The sequence below is a fragment of the Capra hircus genome, chromosome 24 (genome assembly GCF_001704415.2).
Source record: "Capra hircus breed San Clemente chromosome 24, ASM170441v1, whole genome shotgun sequence".
NCBI classification, from domain to species: Eukaryota; Metazoa; Chordata; class Mammalia; order Artiodactyla; family Bovidae; genus Capra; species Capra hircus.
Genome location: NC_030831.1, coordinates 33,315,418 through 33,331,226, shown reverse-complemented (window position 1 = coordinate 33,331,226; position 15,809 = coordinate 33,315,418). Strand labels below are relative to the sequence as shown.

At 45.4% G+C, this 15,809-nt stretch overlaps 1 protein-coding gene across 2 annotated transcripts in view; it reads right to left on the bottom strand.

The window, feature by feature from the left end:
• Positions 1-15,809, bottom strand: part of ANKRD29 (ankyrin repeat domain 29) — a 52,701-nt gene that overhangs the window by 24,107 nt on the left and 12,785 nt on the right. Inside the window, exons 2-6 of one of the 2 annotated variants that reach the window (XM_018039771.1) lie at positions 14,690-14,800; positions 11,689-11,787; positions 9,180-9,278; positions 4,526-4,624; positions 1,165-1,263 (exon numbers count right to left, since the gene is read on the bottom strand). In XM_018039771.1, the coding sequence (XP_017895260.1) occupies positions 1,165-1,263; positions 4,526-4,624; positions 9,180-9,278; positions 11,689-11,787; positions 14,690-14,800 (507 nt within the window). The remainder of the gene's footprint in view (positions 1-1,164; positions 1,264-4,525; positions 4,625-9,179; positions 9,279-11,688; positions 11,788-14,689; positions 14,801-15,809) is intronic. The other variant, XM_018039770.1, reaches the window with a different exon arrangement.

Here is a 15,809-nt window from a genome sequence, read left to right as displayed (position 1 = left end):
TCTCCGGGCAAGAACGCTGGAGTGGGGTGCCATTTCCTTCTCCAGGGGATCTTCCCCACCCAGGGATTGAACCCATGTCTCCTGCGCTGGCAGGCAGTTTCTTTTCCATTGAGCCACCAGGGAAGCCCCAGGGTTCCCATGGCTACTCACTGATGAGCAAACAGGCCTTCCCATATCAGGGCCACATCACAGTGGAAATCTGCCTATGTGTAATTTCCTGGCAAGTTATCAGCTTGCCCTTTTCCCTGGAAAACTACCTTTAAAAGTAAGGTTACCTTAATCTGAAATGTTTCATTAAAAACAAATGAATTAGTGAAGAAATAGTTCTGATAGAAGAGAGGCTAGTCATAAAGCCTTCCATTTGGATGGTTCTTAACCATTTATAAACGTGACCTCGTGCATGCATGCGTGCTAAGTCCCTTCAGCCATGTCCGACCCTGTGACCCTATGGACTGTAGCCCACCAGGCTCCTGTCTGTGGGGATTCTCCAAGTGAGAGTACTGGAGTGGATTACCATGCCCTCCTCCAGGGGATCTTCCCCACCTAGGGATCGAACCTGTGTCTCCTGTGGCTCCTGCACTATAGGCAGATTCTTTACCGCTGAGCCGCCAGGGAAGCCCTGGGTTAGTTACCTTGTGGTCCTTTCTTTAAGTATCAGTTAATTGATTCTCCAGATGACATCTTGGCTTTTGGTAAATGAAGTGTCAACAGTGCTGTAATCTGAGAGACGAAACTACAGAACCCACTAAGAACACCTTTGGTTCAGCACAAGAAGTGGTGGGGAAGAGAGAAGTCAGCATATCAGCAGAGGGGCTGAGCAAGGGCAAGTCTACCTGACCCGCCTCAATTTACCTATGTCCCAGTCTAGCCTACTCTCCTGACCTCAGTGCACTGACATCATTTACTTGATCAGGAGGTGGCAGAGTATGTACTTGACCTCAGACACCAAACATACTGAATGGTGATGTCAGCCTGATTTCACAGGCTTTCAGGTGAGCCCAAAGCAAAGAACAGGAGAAAGCTTGATCAAGGATGAACTTTCATCCAGAGGCAAAAAGGCTTCAGAGACCCAGATCTGACTGGTTATCTTAGGCAGGTGCTACTGCAGGACTGCAAGCCCACCCTGCCCACTGCCTCACACGCAAGCACACACGCAAACATTACCTGCCTCGGCTGGTTGACCTTTGCGCCTGAAGACAACAATAATCGAATCACATCCAAGTAACCCCCTTGGGCTGCTAGGAAGAGTGCAGTGGCTCCATCCTGAAAGTTAGCAAATGTAAAGTGTTAAGAAATTATTTATTTTAAAATAAATTCAATCTTATAATACTGATACCTCTGTTTAATGCAAGTTTCCACTTCCACCCCTCCCTTCCCCCTTTTTAATATGCATGGTATTTTATTCTTTGAAGACTAGTTCTAAAACGTCACACTAAGGTGGAAAGGTAAAGTTTAAAACAGACAGCTGTATAAGGATGAGTTACGACATATGCAATGACTGTTCACACTATAAAATCTTGGTCATAGAGCTTATGATATATCTAGTTGCACAACTCTGGTTTTCCAAAGAGTCATCATTTTTCTCTGTCCACACAGCTTTCTCATTAGCTGTCTTCTGCTTTTGTTTCGTGATCCCAGAGTCCACTCTCTTTCATTCAGGATAAAAAAAATACACACTTAATAGAATTTTCCATTGCAATCCTTTTGTCATTAAGAGCTAAGTTGTTCATTTACAAAACAAAAACAAAGGGTTTCCCTGGTGGCTCAGTGGTAAAGAATTCGCCTGCCAACCCAGGAGACACAGGTTTGATTCCTGATTTGGGAAGATCCCACATACCTTGGGGCAGCTAAGCCCGTGCACCACAACTATTGAGCCTGTGCTCTAGAAAGCACATCAGAACATTAAAAAAACTTTTAAGAACATTAAAACTCTAAAAACACCACACACACAAACGCATGTTAACTAAAAAACAAAAAAAACAACCAAATCCCCCAAATCTATTTTGCATGCTTTTACAAATTGGGTATGAACAGTATCCTTTTAATTTTTGTTTGTTGCTGTTCAGTCACTCAGGTGTGTCCGATTCTTTGGGACACCATGGACTGTACTCGACCAGGCTCCTCTGTCCATGGGATTATCATGGCAAGAACACTGAAGTGGGTTGCCATTTCCTTCTCCGGGGGATTTTCCCGACCCAGGGATCAAACCCTCGTCTTCTGCATTGGCAAGCTGATTCTTTACCACTGCGCCACCAGGGAAGCCCCATCCTTTTAATTAGATATTCCCTACTGCTTTCTCTTTTGTATTGCCTTCTCTGTTCTCCAGACTTTCAGTTTCTGTATGCTTTAAAACACAAGATGCTTTCAGAACACCCACCCTCGTAAGAATGTCCATGAACTTTCTCCCTGCCAGGCTGGCAGACTCCAACCATACCTATACACACAACTAAGCAGTCCTGCACGAAAACCCAAAGTAACTGCTTGTTACCCACTTCTTCAGTTCTCTTTTTAACTGGGTGTCTACATCTCCTGGGTGTTTTTTTCTTGAAGATGCACCATTGGTTAATTTCAGCAAGTACATTGGTCCATCCAGAGTATGCCTCCTGCCAGGTGCCCTCTCCACACAGACAGCGCCCACAGGACAGGGTGAGCCTCATTACTTTCAGATGCACAGTGGAAAACTAGTTCTCCCAGCTAATCACCACCCCTCCCATCGGAACACTAACCACACGCTCAAAGCACCTTCCCTGCAAGTCCAACCAGGTAGAGGGTGCTGGCTTTCCACTGGCTGTCAGCAGTCAGACCACCCACCCCCCGCCCCCCAATCATTAGGAAATTAATCAGCCTGGACAGATTTTAAAGCAGATGTTTGATACGGGGATACAATTTTCAGCTGTTCCTTACTGTGTTGCCACAGAAAGGCTTCCGTGACATAGAAGTGCTAACTCTTACAAATTTTCCAAAATGGATCTTCCCTGCATTCATTGGATTTTTTTTTTTTTTTTATCGTGGATTACACAGTTCTGTTCCTAGAAGCTTTCAGGAATCATTGATGCCACCTCCCTGGCCCCGTATTTCAACTGTTGTTAATGGAAACATTTATTTTGGACAGTTCAGGTAAGGGTAAAAGTCTAAACATAAAATGGACATTCTGGAGCATGGAATTTTTAGGTTACCCTATCACAGAAGAGTTTAGAAACTCTACATTTCTAAAATTAAGTGCCGCCTCAATGAGCCTTATGGAAGAATATTATCCAATAGTTCAAATTCTATGCTGTGCTATGTACTAGGTCGCTTCAGTCATGTCCGACTCTTTGCGACCCTTTGAACTGTAGTCTGCCAAGCTCCTCTGTCTGTGGGATTCTCCAGGCAAGAATACTGGAGTGGGCTGCCATGCCTTCCTCCAGAGAATCTTCTCAGCCCAGGAATCAAACCCGCATCTACTTCATCTTCTGCACTGCAGGTGAATTCTTTATCAGCGAGCCACTGGGAAAGCCTGGGTGGACCCAGAAAGTGAAATTTTTCAATGCCTCCTGGGTGGTTCTCCTGTACAGCCAGAGTTGAGAATCACTCTTTCAGACCACGGTCAAGTAGCTCAGTCATGGTACCAGGAATGCTATCGGCTCCAAGAGTGGGAGCAGGTTTTGAAGTGCCAAGGCTAAGGCTAGTTCCACTACACTTCAAAGAGGCCTGTGATCTGTCAGAGGTTCCGTATAGACTCTGGAAAGGGTGTTCAAATGGAAAAGTTCACACCCACACATCTCATTACAGGTCTATGAAAGTCTAGTGCTCCTAGGCACAGGGTTCATGTCTGGTGGTATAATAGCCTCAAAAACAGCTCCTAGATAAATGGAAGCAGGGATTCTTGCAGTCCTCACCATGAGACTGCCTAGTCACTTCATCTCCCCATATTTTACTTCTTACTCCAAAACCAGAATAACATTTGCCATAAATTCTACAGAATTACAGTGACCATTAAGAGTACTTGGGTAATGTGCTAATTGCCAATTAGCTGCAAACAGACCCACATGGCAGTGGATGCAAACAGACCCACACTGGCAATAAATGCAAACAGACCCACGCTGGCAGTGGATGCCTTTCAAGGTCAATGGCATGCACGTATTTCAGAGATCTTCCTCCATCCAGCCTCACTTCTCTTCCAAACAACTTGATTTTTCCTTTTTTTGTGTGTTCTTCCTCCCAAATAACTCTACAATAGGAGAGTTTCTTTTGGTTTTCAGCAAGTCCATATGCTGGGCTTGTTATAAATAAAATATGTATCTCATGATTTTTGAAGATCTTAATTGTGTAGGTATGTGAAATACTTCATATGTACGAGAGACTTAAAAGAGCAAAGATAAATAAAGATGATGTGATTTCTACACAGAAAAGGCTCACCCAGTTAACTCTCTTATTTCCTTGACGGCTCAGATGCCACCTCCAGCATCAGAATTTAGACTGTAACGCTATATGTGCTGAGGCAACGAGCAAGTGTCCCCCGGAAGCCCCCTTGAGACACACTCACATAGAGCTGGTCGTGGATGTTGGCTCCGTGCTTCAGCAAGGTCTCCACCACCTGCATGTGCCCATACTGACTGGCGGCCAGGAGGGCAGTGCCTCCATCCTGTGGTCACGCAAAGAATGAACGCATTAGAAACAGGGCAGGCACAAACCTTACCAGGCATATGCTCTTCGCGTGGTGAGAATTTTGGAAAAGCATTTCCCATATATAATAACAAACTGACTTTTCCTCTTCGATCTCTTTTACTTTTTTTTTCATAATCGTGACAGAGTTCATCTTTTGTTTTGTTTTGACTGCTCTGGGTCTTAGTTATGGCATGCAATATCTTTTTAGTGTGGCACTAGAACTCTTCGGAGAAGGCAATGGCACCCCACTCCAGTACTCTTGCCTGGAAACGCCCATGGATGGAGGAGCCTGGTGGGCTACAGTCCATGGGGTCTCGAAGAGTCGGACACGACTGAGCGACTTCACTTTTACTTTTCACTTTCATGCACTGGAGAAGGAAATGGCAACCCACTCCAGAGTTCTTGCCTGGAGAATCCCAGGGACAGGGAAGCCTGGCGGGCTGCCATCTATGGGGTCGCACAGAGTCAGACATGACTGAAGCCACTTAGCAGCAGCAGCAGCAGAACTCTTTCAGTTCCAGCATGTGGGATCTAGTTCCCTGACCAGGAATTGAACCTGGATTCCCTGCATTGGGAGTGTGGAGTCTTAGCCACTGGTCCACCAGGGAAATCCCTAGAGTTTGTCTTAAGGACATCACTATGTTGTATACTTGGGTGACTTGCTCGAGATACATTAAAGATATTTGACTAAGTTATTATAAGTAATTTAGAAATTTCTCAGGTCAAATGCAGAATCATCTCTTTGTCTCTCAGTGAAGGAAAAAAAACAAAACAGAAAGACTGTACCAACCAGTTGTGTCTTGGAAGTACCAGAATGGTAACTAGCTTCCTCCTGTGGGTCTGCCCAGTTACAGGCCTCTGAGAACAAGGCGTATTTAGGGAGTCGCTCTCTGGGCCCCTGCCTTCTTGGACGACATATACATGCACTTAGAGAAGGGATAACTACAGCATATTCCATATGCTTCACACGCTCTTACTTTGCATTTTCCTTTGAACATGTGCCAATCTGCCCAAACCTCTTAAAACGCAGATGCTAGGACTCAACAGAGCACTGCAAAGTAGACGTGGTCTGACGGGACATTCCTTGGTTCCATCAACTCTTGCTTTTATCTCTGCATCTAAATTAGAATTTGCTTTGACGCCAACCACACCACACTACTGACTCAGAGTCTGTGGTCAACTGAAGCCCTTAATGGTTTTTCGCAGGTGCTGGGCTGAGGTTTTTTCTTTCTTCATCTAGGATTGCTGTGTTGTTTGTTTGGCCCTATGAATGGGTATTTGGACATTAGAGCTAATTATAAATAATGCAAGAATGTGGAATCTGGTTTTGAAATACAAATCATAAGTGTAAGACAGTGTGGGTCCTAAATCTGGGCATAGAGTGTTTGTTCAAAACGCCTACCCTTGGAGCCACACCCTCAGATTCAGTAGATCTGGAGTGAGGCCCAGATATAGGCTTTTAACCAGTTATGAGAGGTGACTGTGAGGTGCAGGTGCCAGGGGGCAGGGCTCCCTTGGAGAAACACTGCTATAGCTGCAAGATGCTGGAGGATGCACGCGGCTGAGTAAGGCTTCAGCGAGTGGTGGGAAAGAGGGGCATTTTGAAGGGTAGGGAATGAAGGAGAGAGATTAGAAGGCTGAGGTCAGTGGAGGTGGTCGGGGCGTGGGGTGGCTGGGCATCAAGAAATTGGTTAATTTTGACCCATGGGGTTCCAAAGAGTCAGACTCAACTGAAATGACTTAGCACGCACGCAAGTTTAATTATAATGAGAACAGTTGTTGACACAAAGTCAATTTTGGATGACAGGACTGTATTAAAACCCAAAGCTTCCCAACACTGTCTTCTTCCCAGAGAAAGCTCTTGGCCACCTGCAGCTGTCCTAATGGAAATAACGTGGAGTTGCTCATGCTGGGCCTGTGTTCCATGGGTTTCCAAGGTAGCACAGTCTGACTCATGTACAAAGGCCAGCCCTAACTTGTTACCCAGGAAGAATGAAGCATCTGGTCACACACAATCATTTGACTTAGTTCAGAGTTGAGCCTGAGATTTGTAGAACTTCCATATTTTATTTTTAGCTGTGTCACTTTTATAATTAAAAATTAAATGATAATTAACATAAAAAGTATGAACACATGTGTTTTGGATTCAGTTCAGTTCAGTTCAGTCACTCAGTGGTGTCCGACTCTTTGCGACCCCATGAGTTGCAGCACGCCAGGCCTCCCTGTTGATCACCATCTCCCGGAGTTCACTCAGACTCAGGTCCATCGAGTCCGTGATGCCATCCAGCCATCTTATCCTCGGTCGCCCCCTTCTCCTCCTACCCCCAATCCCTCCCAGCATCAGAGTTTTTTCCAATGAGTCAACTCTTCTCATGAGGTGGCCAAAGTACTGGAGTTTCAGCTTTAGCATCATTCCTTCCAAAGAAATCCTAGGGTTGATCTCCTTCAGAATGGACTGGTTGGATTTCCTTGCGGTCCAAGGGACTCTCAAGAGTCTTCTCTAACACCACAGTTCAAAAGCATCAATTCTTCGGCGCTCAGCCTTCTTCACAGTCCAACTCTCACATCCATACATGACCACAGGAAAAACCATAGCCTTGACTGGACGGACCTTAGTTGGCAAAGTAATGTCTCTGCTTTTGAATATGCTATCTAGGTTGGTCATAACTTTTCTTCCAAGGAGTAAGCGTCTTTTAATTTCATGGCTGCAGTCACCATCTGCAGTGATTCTGGAGCCCAAAAAAATAAAGTCTGACACTGTTTCCACTGTTTCCCCATCTATTTCCCATGAAGTGATGGGACCAGATGTCATAATCTTCGTTTTCTGAATGTTGAGCTTTAATCCAACTTTTTCACTCTCCTCTTTCACTTTCATCAAGAGGCTTTTTAGTTCCTCTTCACTTTCTGCCATAAGGGTGGTGTCATCTGCATATCTGAGGTTATTGATATTTTTCCTGGCAATCTTGATTCCAGCTTGTGTTTCTTCCAGTCCAGTGTTTCTCACGATGTTCTCTGCATTGAAGTTAAATAAGCAGGGTGACAATATACAGCCTTGACGTACTCCTTCTCCTATTTGGAACCAGTCTGTTGTTCCATGTCCAGTTCTAACTGTTGCTTCCTGACCTGCATACAGATTTCTCAAGAGGCAGGTCAGGTGGTCTGGTATTCCCATCTCTTTCAGAATTTTCCACAGCTTATTGTGATCCACACAGTCAAAGGCCTTGGCATAGTCAATGAAGCAGAAATAGATGTTTTTCTGGAACTCTCTTGCTTTTTCCACGATCCAGTGGATGTTGGCAATTTGATCTCTGGTTCCTCTGCCTTTTCTAAAACCAGCTTGAACGTCAGGGAGTTCACAGTTCACGTACTGCTGAAGCCTGGCTTGGAGAATTTTGAGCATTACTTTACTAGCATGTGAGATGAGTGCAATTGTGCGGTAGTTTGAGCATTCTTTGGCATTGCCTTTCTTTGGAATTGGAATGAAAACGACCTTTTCCAGTCCTGTGGGCACTGCTGAGTTTTCCAAACTTGCTGGCATACTGAATGCAGCACTTTCACAGTATCATCTTTCAGGATTTGAAACAGCTCAATTGGAATTCCATCACCTCCACTCGATTACTGTGCATTATACTCAGCATGTCTAGGGGCATGTACACAATCTGACTGCAAGTTTTAGAAAAGACAGAAACCCTTTCTGAAATTCAGATCTACTTCATAGTGTTTTAACAGGAAAAAAAAACCCATTGGAAACTCCCTTGATATCAACATATCACATACAATGAATTAAGAAAACCTAAAAGTTCCCAACTAGGGCAAATTTTCAAGAATGTTTTATGACTGGGCTAGACAGAAGTTTTCAATTATAAAAGTGTGACAGTTCAAATTCTTCTGCTACAAAATATTATCATGAAAAATCGTATTGTGAAGACAAACTGATCTTTCTGCAGCCTCAGTTTTCTTATTCACATGTCAAATGTGAAGAATTAATGACTTCTTTGAGGAAGAACCATAATTCCTTGCCCAACTATATGAATTGGAATCATATGTTATATATCTCAGTGGCGACATCTCAGAAAGTAAACTGCCTGTCAAAGCCTCCTTAGAAATCTCTCAAGATTCACTAGGATTGGCTTAATATTTCCAGTAACTCCTATCACAGCACTGGGATTAACCCTGGAGCAGAAAAAAGCAAAGAGAATAGGAAAAGTCATAAAGCACCCACTACTGTATCCACTGTGATAACAAAATTTAGTGTCCCAGAGTAGAAAGTTACCAATACAAGAAAGAATGTAAGCTGCCCCCCTGCTGCCAAATTCTTTAATTGTTAGCCTAGGGTAAAAGTGTCATGTTTGGAATTGAATTTCTAAGACTACCCCTGAATCATTACAACTTAACCCTGTGAAACCCAACTTCTTAGGCTTGTGAATATTGTAAATAGCATAGCAAACATTCATACTATAAATGAAGAGAAATGAATACTTGTAACTGCTGAAATTCTTCAATAGGGTATAAAATCAAGAAAATTCTCTTACTTTGGTCCTAAATTCAGTGGATGCTCCAAATTCAAAGAGAAATCTCACGACGTCATTATGTCCTTGTTGGGCAGCAAAGAAAAGGGCGGTTGTACCTGACTGAGAGAGAGGGGCTGGTTTTAAAAGATATTTGCTTACATTTCATTTGATTGACATGATTGCAACAAAACAAAACAAAATCCTTACATATAAAACTCTAGCCTGAAGGGACTACCTTTGAACAGACTGTTCCTTGCTCAGGTTAAGTGACCAGTGTGGAGAATGCTGGGTTCCAGAAACCTTAAGATGTAACAAGGTCTGGATGAGACTACTGGGCTAGAATGGGAAAACTCTTTTCTTTTTTTTTCGCCTGTACTGCATAGCATGCAGGATCTTAGTTCCCTGACCAGGGATTGAACTCATGCCCCTTGCAGTAGAAGCGTGGAGTTCTAACCACTGGATCACCAGAGAATTTCCTCCTCCTTTTTTATTTAAATAATTTTATTTATTTTTGGCTGTGCTGGGGTTTCCTTGCTGTGCAGGCTTTTCTCTATTTTCAGCGACCAGGGGTCACTCACTAGTCGCAATGCAAGGGCTTCTCATTGCAGTGGCCTCTCTAGTACAGCATGGGCTCTAGGCATGTGGGATTCAGTAGCTGCAGCTCCTGGGCTCTAAAGCACAGGCTCAGTAGTTATGGGGCACAGGCTTAGCTGCTCCTAGGTATGTGAGATCTTCCCGGATCAGGGATTAAACCTGTATCTCCTGCATCAGCAAGCGGATTTTTTACCACTGAGCCACCAGGGAAGCCCCCTCATCCTATTAATAAACATGAATCTTGGAGACTGCCAAAGTGTGCAAACTGTACGTGTCTAGATAGACAAATAAAAAAAACAATGGCAGTACTTCTTTAGGAGACAAATATTCTGATACTGCAGAATGGATTACAAATGAACCAAAGAAGTCTGCTCTAAGTGTCAGTTCCACAGCACTGCCAGGCACGCTCTCTTCCAGGTTTCAAAACCTGCAGGGTAAGGTCAAGGCCTCTCTTTGGCTATGTTTCCAGACTGGCCTGGCTCAGGGAATTCCGGGGACTATTCTCTTTGAAAGAACTACAAGGCAGGACCTCCAATAAGAGTGCCTCAAGGAGAACCAAGCACTCTGTCTCATTCGGAGCTTGCCCATGGATGCCCACCTGAGGTCTGAGTCACTGTGGACTGAGGTCACGTTCACGCTAGGTGTGACCCTGGATGTGACTCCACAAAGGTGAACTCATCAGGCCCTGAACTGGTCTGGAAATACATGCAGTCTCCCCGGGCCTGAATGCCCAGCCTTCCACTGCTTCTCTGCATCGGACCAAGACTGGATCCTCTGGCTGGTTGGGACTCCCTTGAATAAGTGTGCAAACAGGCTCCCATTTCAGTCTGATAGTCACCATGTGGTATTTTGGAGGGAAAACCTATTTAATACATGGCTGATCAGAGAAGCCCTCTGCAGACACGGTTTGGTGAGGATGGCTGAGGTAGGTTAGCCAGTAAGCCTCCCTAACAACAGGTGGGTGACCTGATCCTTCTAAAAATATAAAGATCTCTATGAAAATCCTATACATTCTATAACATCTCATCCCAAGGAAAGAAAGAACTGATTTAGGCTCCGGGTGAACCATATGAATTGTTTAAGGAGGTTTGGTCACGTCAGATGCGACAAGGGCCTGAGAAGTTTTGTTCAGTTAAAGTACAACCAATGGTCCCTTCCTGGGCCTTCTTTAGACACAACACAGTCTGCAACCTGGGCTTGATGTCACATAGGAAAAAAGCAACGATTAGAACCATCCTTCAGTATCAGTAAGTTCTGCATTCGTGGATTCAATGAACCACAGAAAAAAAAATGAAAAAGTTCTAACTTTTTTTCCCATGCACCAGCAACTGTTTACATAAGTGGGCTTCCCAGGTGGCTCAGTGGGTAATGAATCCATCCGCAATGCAGGAGAACAGAAGATGTGGGTTCAATCTCTGGGTCGGGAAGATCCCTTGGAGGAGGGCATGGCAACCCACTCCGGTATTCTTGCTTGGAGAATCCCAGGGACAGAAGAGCCTCGTGGGCTACAGTCCATAGGGTTGCAAAGAGTTGGACATGATTGAAGCAACTGAGCATAGGTATTATAAGTAATCTAGAGATGTTAGAAGTATATGGGAAGATGTGTGTAGTTATATGCAAATATTATGCTATTTTATATAAAGGACTTGAGCATCAGTGGCTTCTGGTATCCACAGGATGGGGGGGGTGTCATGGAACCAATCCCCCCAGATTTGTTGGGATGGCTGTACTCTAGTCCTTGTTGTTCAATAACTAAGTCATGTCCAACCCTTTTCAACCCCATGGACTGCAGCACACCAGGCTCCTCTGTCCTCCACTACGTCCCAGAGTTTGTTTGAATTCATGTCCATTGAGTCCTTCTTAGCAATTCACTACTGTGTAAACTTCACAGCTGTGTCACCAGCATTACTATTATTCACGTGCCAACCTGACCTACCTCTCTCTGGAGATTGATGTCCGCTCCCTGCAGGACAAGCTCCTTCACACAGTCTATGTGGCCAGCATAGGAGGCGACCATGAGGAGCGTGGTGCCATGCTGGGGGGAGGAGACACACGTGAGCAGTTAGGCCACCATGACGTCAGAGAGGCACCCGGAGAAGAGGCTGCCAAGGTCAGCTCCTCCCAGGACACGGCTGAGCTGAGCACAACAGCTTCCACAGTAAAGAAAACTGCCTCATGAGTAATCTTATAATGCAGACGATGCAGGAGAAAGCAAAAGGACAAACTGCTGAGGCTGGAGTTTTCAATTTAAACATTCACTTACTTCCATTACCGTCAGAAACACAGTCCAAGTGAGCCATGGCTACTGTATTTTGAGGAATCAGCAATGGAATGGCCTTATTTTATGACTCCTATGAAATGATTCCTGAGCCAAAACACCATTACTAATGCAAAAAGGTGGGTTGAGTGACACTAGTCGGTTTTCTGAGTTTAGAATTCTTTGTCTTCAAACTGATTCACGTAAAGATGCAATGAGAGACTACAGAAGTGAGAGTCAGGAGCCCCGGGGCCACTAGCACACCGAGGGGCACACTGCTCACAATTTTCAGGGCTCATTTGCTTCATCTTTAAAATGAGGGATTGGATGAGATGATTGCCAAGGTCTTTGCTACCTTTAGGTTCAAGGACCTGGGGCTTCCCTGGTGGTCCAGTGGTAAAGAATCTGCCTGCCAAAGCAGGAGACACAGATTGGATCCCTGATCTTGGAGGATCCCACATGCTGCAGAGCAACTAAGCCCGTTTGCCACAGCTACTGAGACTGTGCTCTAGAGCCCCAGGGCTGCAAAACTGGGCCCACGTGCTACAGATACTGAAGCCCTCATGTCCCAGAGCCTGTGGTCCGACAAGAGAAGCCACTACAATGAGAAGCCTGCACACAGTATCTAGAGAGTGACCCCTGCTCTCCGCAACTAGACAAAAGCCCGCACAGCAATGAAGACCTAGCACAGCCAAAATGAATATATAAAATAAATAAATAATTTTAAAAATTATTCAAGGACTTGAATAATGAGAACCCACTGTATAGCACAAGGAACTCTACTCAATGCTCTGCAGTGACCTAAAAGGGAAGGAAATCCAAAAAGAGAGGGGATACATGTATACGTATAGCTGATTCATTGTGCTGTACAGCAGATAAACAACATTGTAAACCAACTATATTCCAATTACAATTAATTAAAAAAAAGAAAATTTTTCTATCATGGGCACATTGTTCTCAAAATACAAATCAATCAAGAGCTAGAGGAAGTACAGAGCACTTAACTTGGACATTTCACAAAGACAATTTTAAATGTCAGGCTTCATCTATGTTAAAGTACGGGAAGATGAATAAAACAAATTACCCCCAAATGCTTCCTTATGGATTGCATTTCACTTCTATAACATGGTCAACTGAGAAAGAGTCAGAGGTTGGGACAAAGGAGAAAGAGAATGAAGAAGTGGCATCTGTGGATGTAGGAAGGGACACAAAGCTGGAAGTCAGGGGTGTCTGGAAAGGGGTGACTTTAAGAAAAAGGAGTAACTGGTCATCAACATGGTCAGTGGGTGAGACCACAATGAACTCGGGTGTGCCCACTCCAGATCTATCCAGTATGGCACTGCTGCCCAGCAAGCCCCCAGTAAGACCAGACAACCAGTTCACAGAGGCCCAAGACCCCGTATCAGTCTGGGTCCTGGCAAAGAACAGATGGTACATTCAAACTGGGATAACTGGAAGAAAGCATAATAAAGAGACTATTTATAAAGCTATGCTCTGGATGTAAGGAAACCACAAAGAACAGGACTGAGAGGGAAGGACAGTGGGGCTTTGATACCAGCCCAGGCCCCAAAGCACAAGAGGCAGGTGGTGGCTCCCTGGACAGATAGGGTGAGGGTGTTGCTGCCAGACACGACACGGGGGCTGGACTCCCCAACATCCTTGTGCTCCCAGCCTCTGATTCCCACCAACGCTCCCATTGGCCAAACCCTACTGGCGGTCGGAGGAAAGTAAGTGCCTGAGGGCAAGCCAGAGAGCTTGACTCTGGGACACAGAGCAAGTGGGGAGGAAATTACACGTGGATCCGGAGGTGCACCCTGAGTTGTCCTGTGCCAATGCTCCAGGGGGCACAGGGGAGCAAACTTTGATACCTCACTTGGGCTGGTGGCTGATATCACCTACCAAATTTGTGTAATAAAAGCTGGAAATGGCGCACCCTGTGTTCAGGAAAACAAGAAGCCTCCTGTGAAAACATTTCTATTTAATCCCTAAAATCAAAACCTCTCCTCTCTCTCCTCCTCTTAGGCCCCAGAGACGTGACGTGAAGTCCTGCTGAGAACAGAGATCACTGCCTCTGGCTGGGAAGGGAAGGACTCCGCAAGTGATGTTGCCAGCGGGTGGGAGGACCTGTTTTAGCTCCCCGCCATCGCTGATGAGTGAATTGATGTTTGCAAGGGTAGAGGGAAATGAGGTTGGGTGGGGGGCTTTTATCTCTCAGCAGAAAAAATCCAACTCCTCCATCCATGGCAGCCTCCTTCTACTCTGAATCACCCCCTACCCCTTTTCTTCTTGGACTGGGCCAATTCTGATTTCCGAGTGACCTATCTCTTCCCCTACTGTGACCCCTCCTGTCTGATGCAGATAACAGTTTCCTCGATATGTTTCCCCAAGGTACTATGCATAAGTCTGAGCACACTCCAGGAGAGATAGCGAAGGACAGGGAAGCCTGGCGGGCTGCAGTCCATGGGGTCGCAAAGAGTTGGACATGACTGAGCGACTGAACAATAACAGTGATGCTTTGGACTTGTTGAAAAGGATGAGGCAAGCAAACACATGGTAAAGGGGACAAGCACATGAAAAAGGGGACCAGCGCTGTGAAGGGCAGGGTATTCAGCAGGCGCTCTCATGCCAGCGGGGGACAGCCAGCTCCTAGCATGCGGGTACCGAATGGACCGGTCCATACACTGTCCCTACAGTCCACGTCCACACGGCCGCTGTTCAGTAGCAGGCGGAGCAGAGTCAGGTTGCCCCTCCTCGCTGCCCAGAATGCCGCATTGGCAAGGGGGGTTTCCTTCTGCAGAAGCAAAATGAAACAGAATCTTTAAAATTGACCTTCATTAATGTGACCACTGCTATGTAAACACGTGCTGCCATTCAAAATGGAGAGTTTCCAGATGTGTCTGCTCATTGGAAAGAGTGCTCCTCCTGCAGCGGGTCATCATTGTGTACTTGGCTGTGGGATGTGGGTAACCCGAGCCCTGGGGCTGTGGCAGAGAGCAGGGTTGTTGATTACGCAGCACTATTCATATACTCCATTTCCCACCAATGTCTCACTTTCCTGCCTCTGTGTCTTTGTTCACAGTTTCCTTTTTGCTTGAAAGAATTTTCCCCCATCCTTCAAGGCCAAGGTTCTGCTTAACTGCTATTTCTTCCCTGCCACGTTCCCAAATGTCTCTTATCTCTAAGTGGAGGGAAATCTCCCAATTCTGAGTTTACCAGCATCTTTTCTGTGGCTCAGATGGTAAATAATCCTCCTGCAATGGGGGAGACCTGGGTTCAATCCCTGGGTCAGGAAGATCCTCTGGAGAAGGGAATGGCTATCCACTCCAGTATTCTTGCCTGGAGAATCCCAAGGACAGAGGAGCCTGGCGGGCTACAGTCCATGGTGTTGCAAAGAGATGGATATGACTGAGTGAGAGAGAAACTAACTTTCTGTGCAGTCAATGCTTTCTACTCACTTCCAGCCGCCTGGGTAAACGCCTCATTCTCCCTCTACCAAAAGTTCTTTGATTCAGCTGGAACTTGCCAGGGGTTTCTGTTGAGAACAAAGAACTCTGGGCAGGAAATGTTGTTATGCGACCTCAGGTGGGTCTTTCACTCCAGTGTGAGGTCGTTTTAAAGTTGCTAAGTTAACCCTGAAACCATGACTACGGAAGGAACAGAGGTGGAAAACAGTTATCCAGAATCAGAGTGGCAGAGCTGACTGAAGCACCTCCTCCTTCTCTAAAATGCATTGATTTGGATTTGCAGAGAAAAGTCCCTGGTGGGGGCGGAAGGACAGGCTGAACCAGACAGCTCTGGGT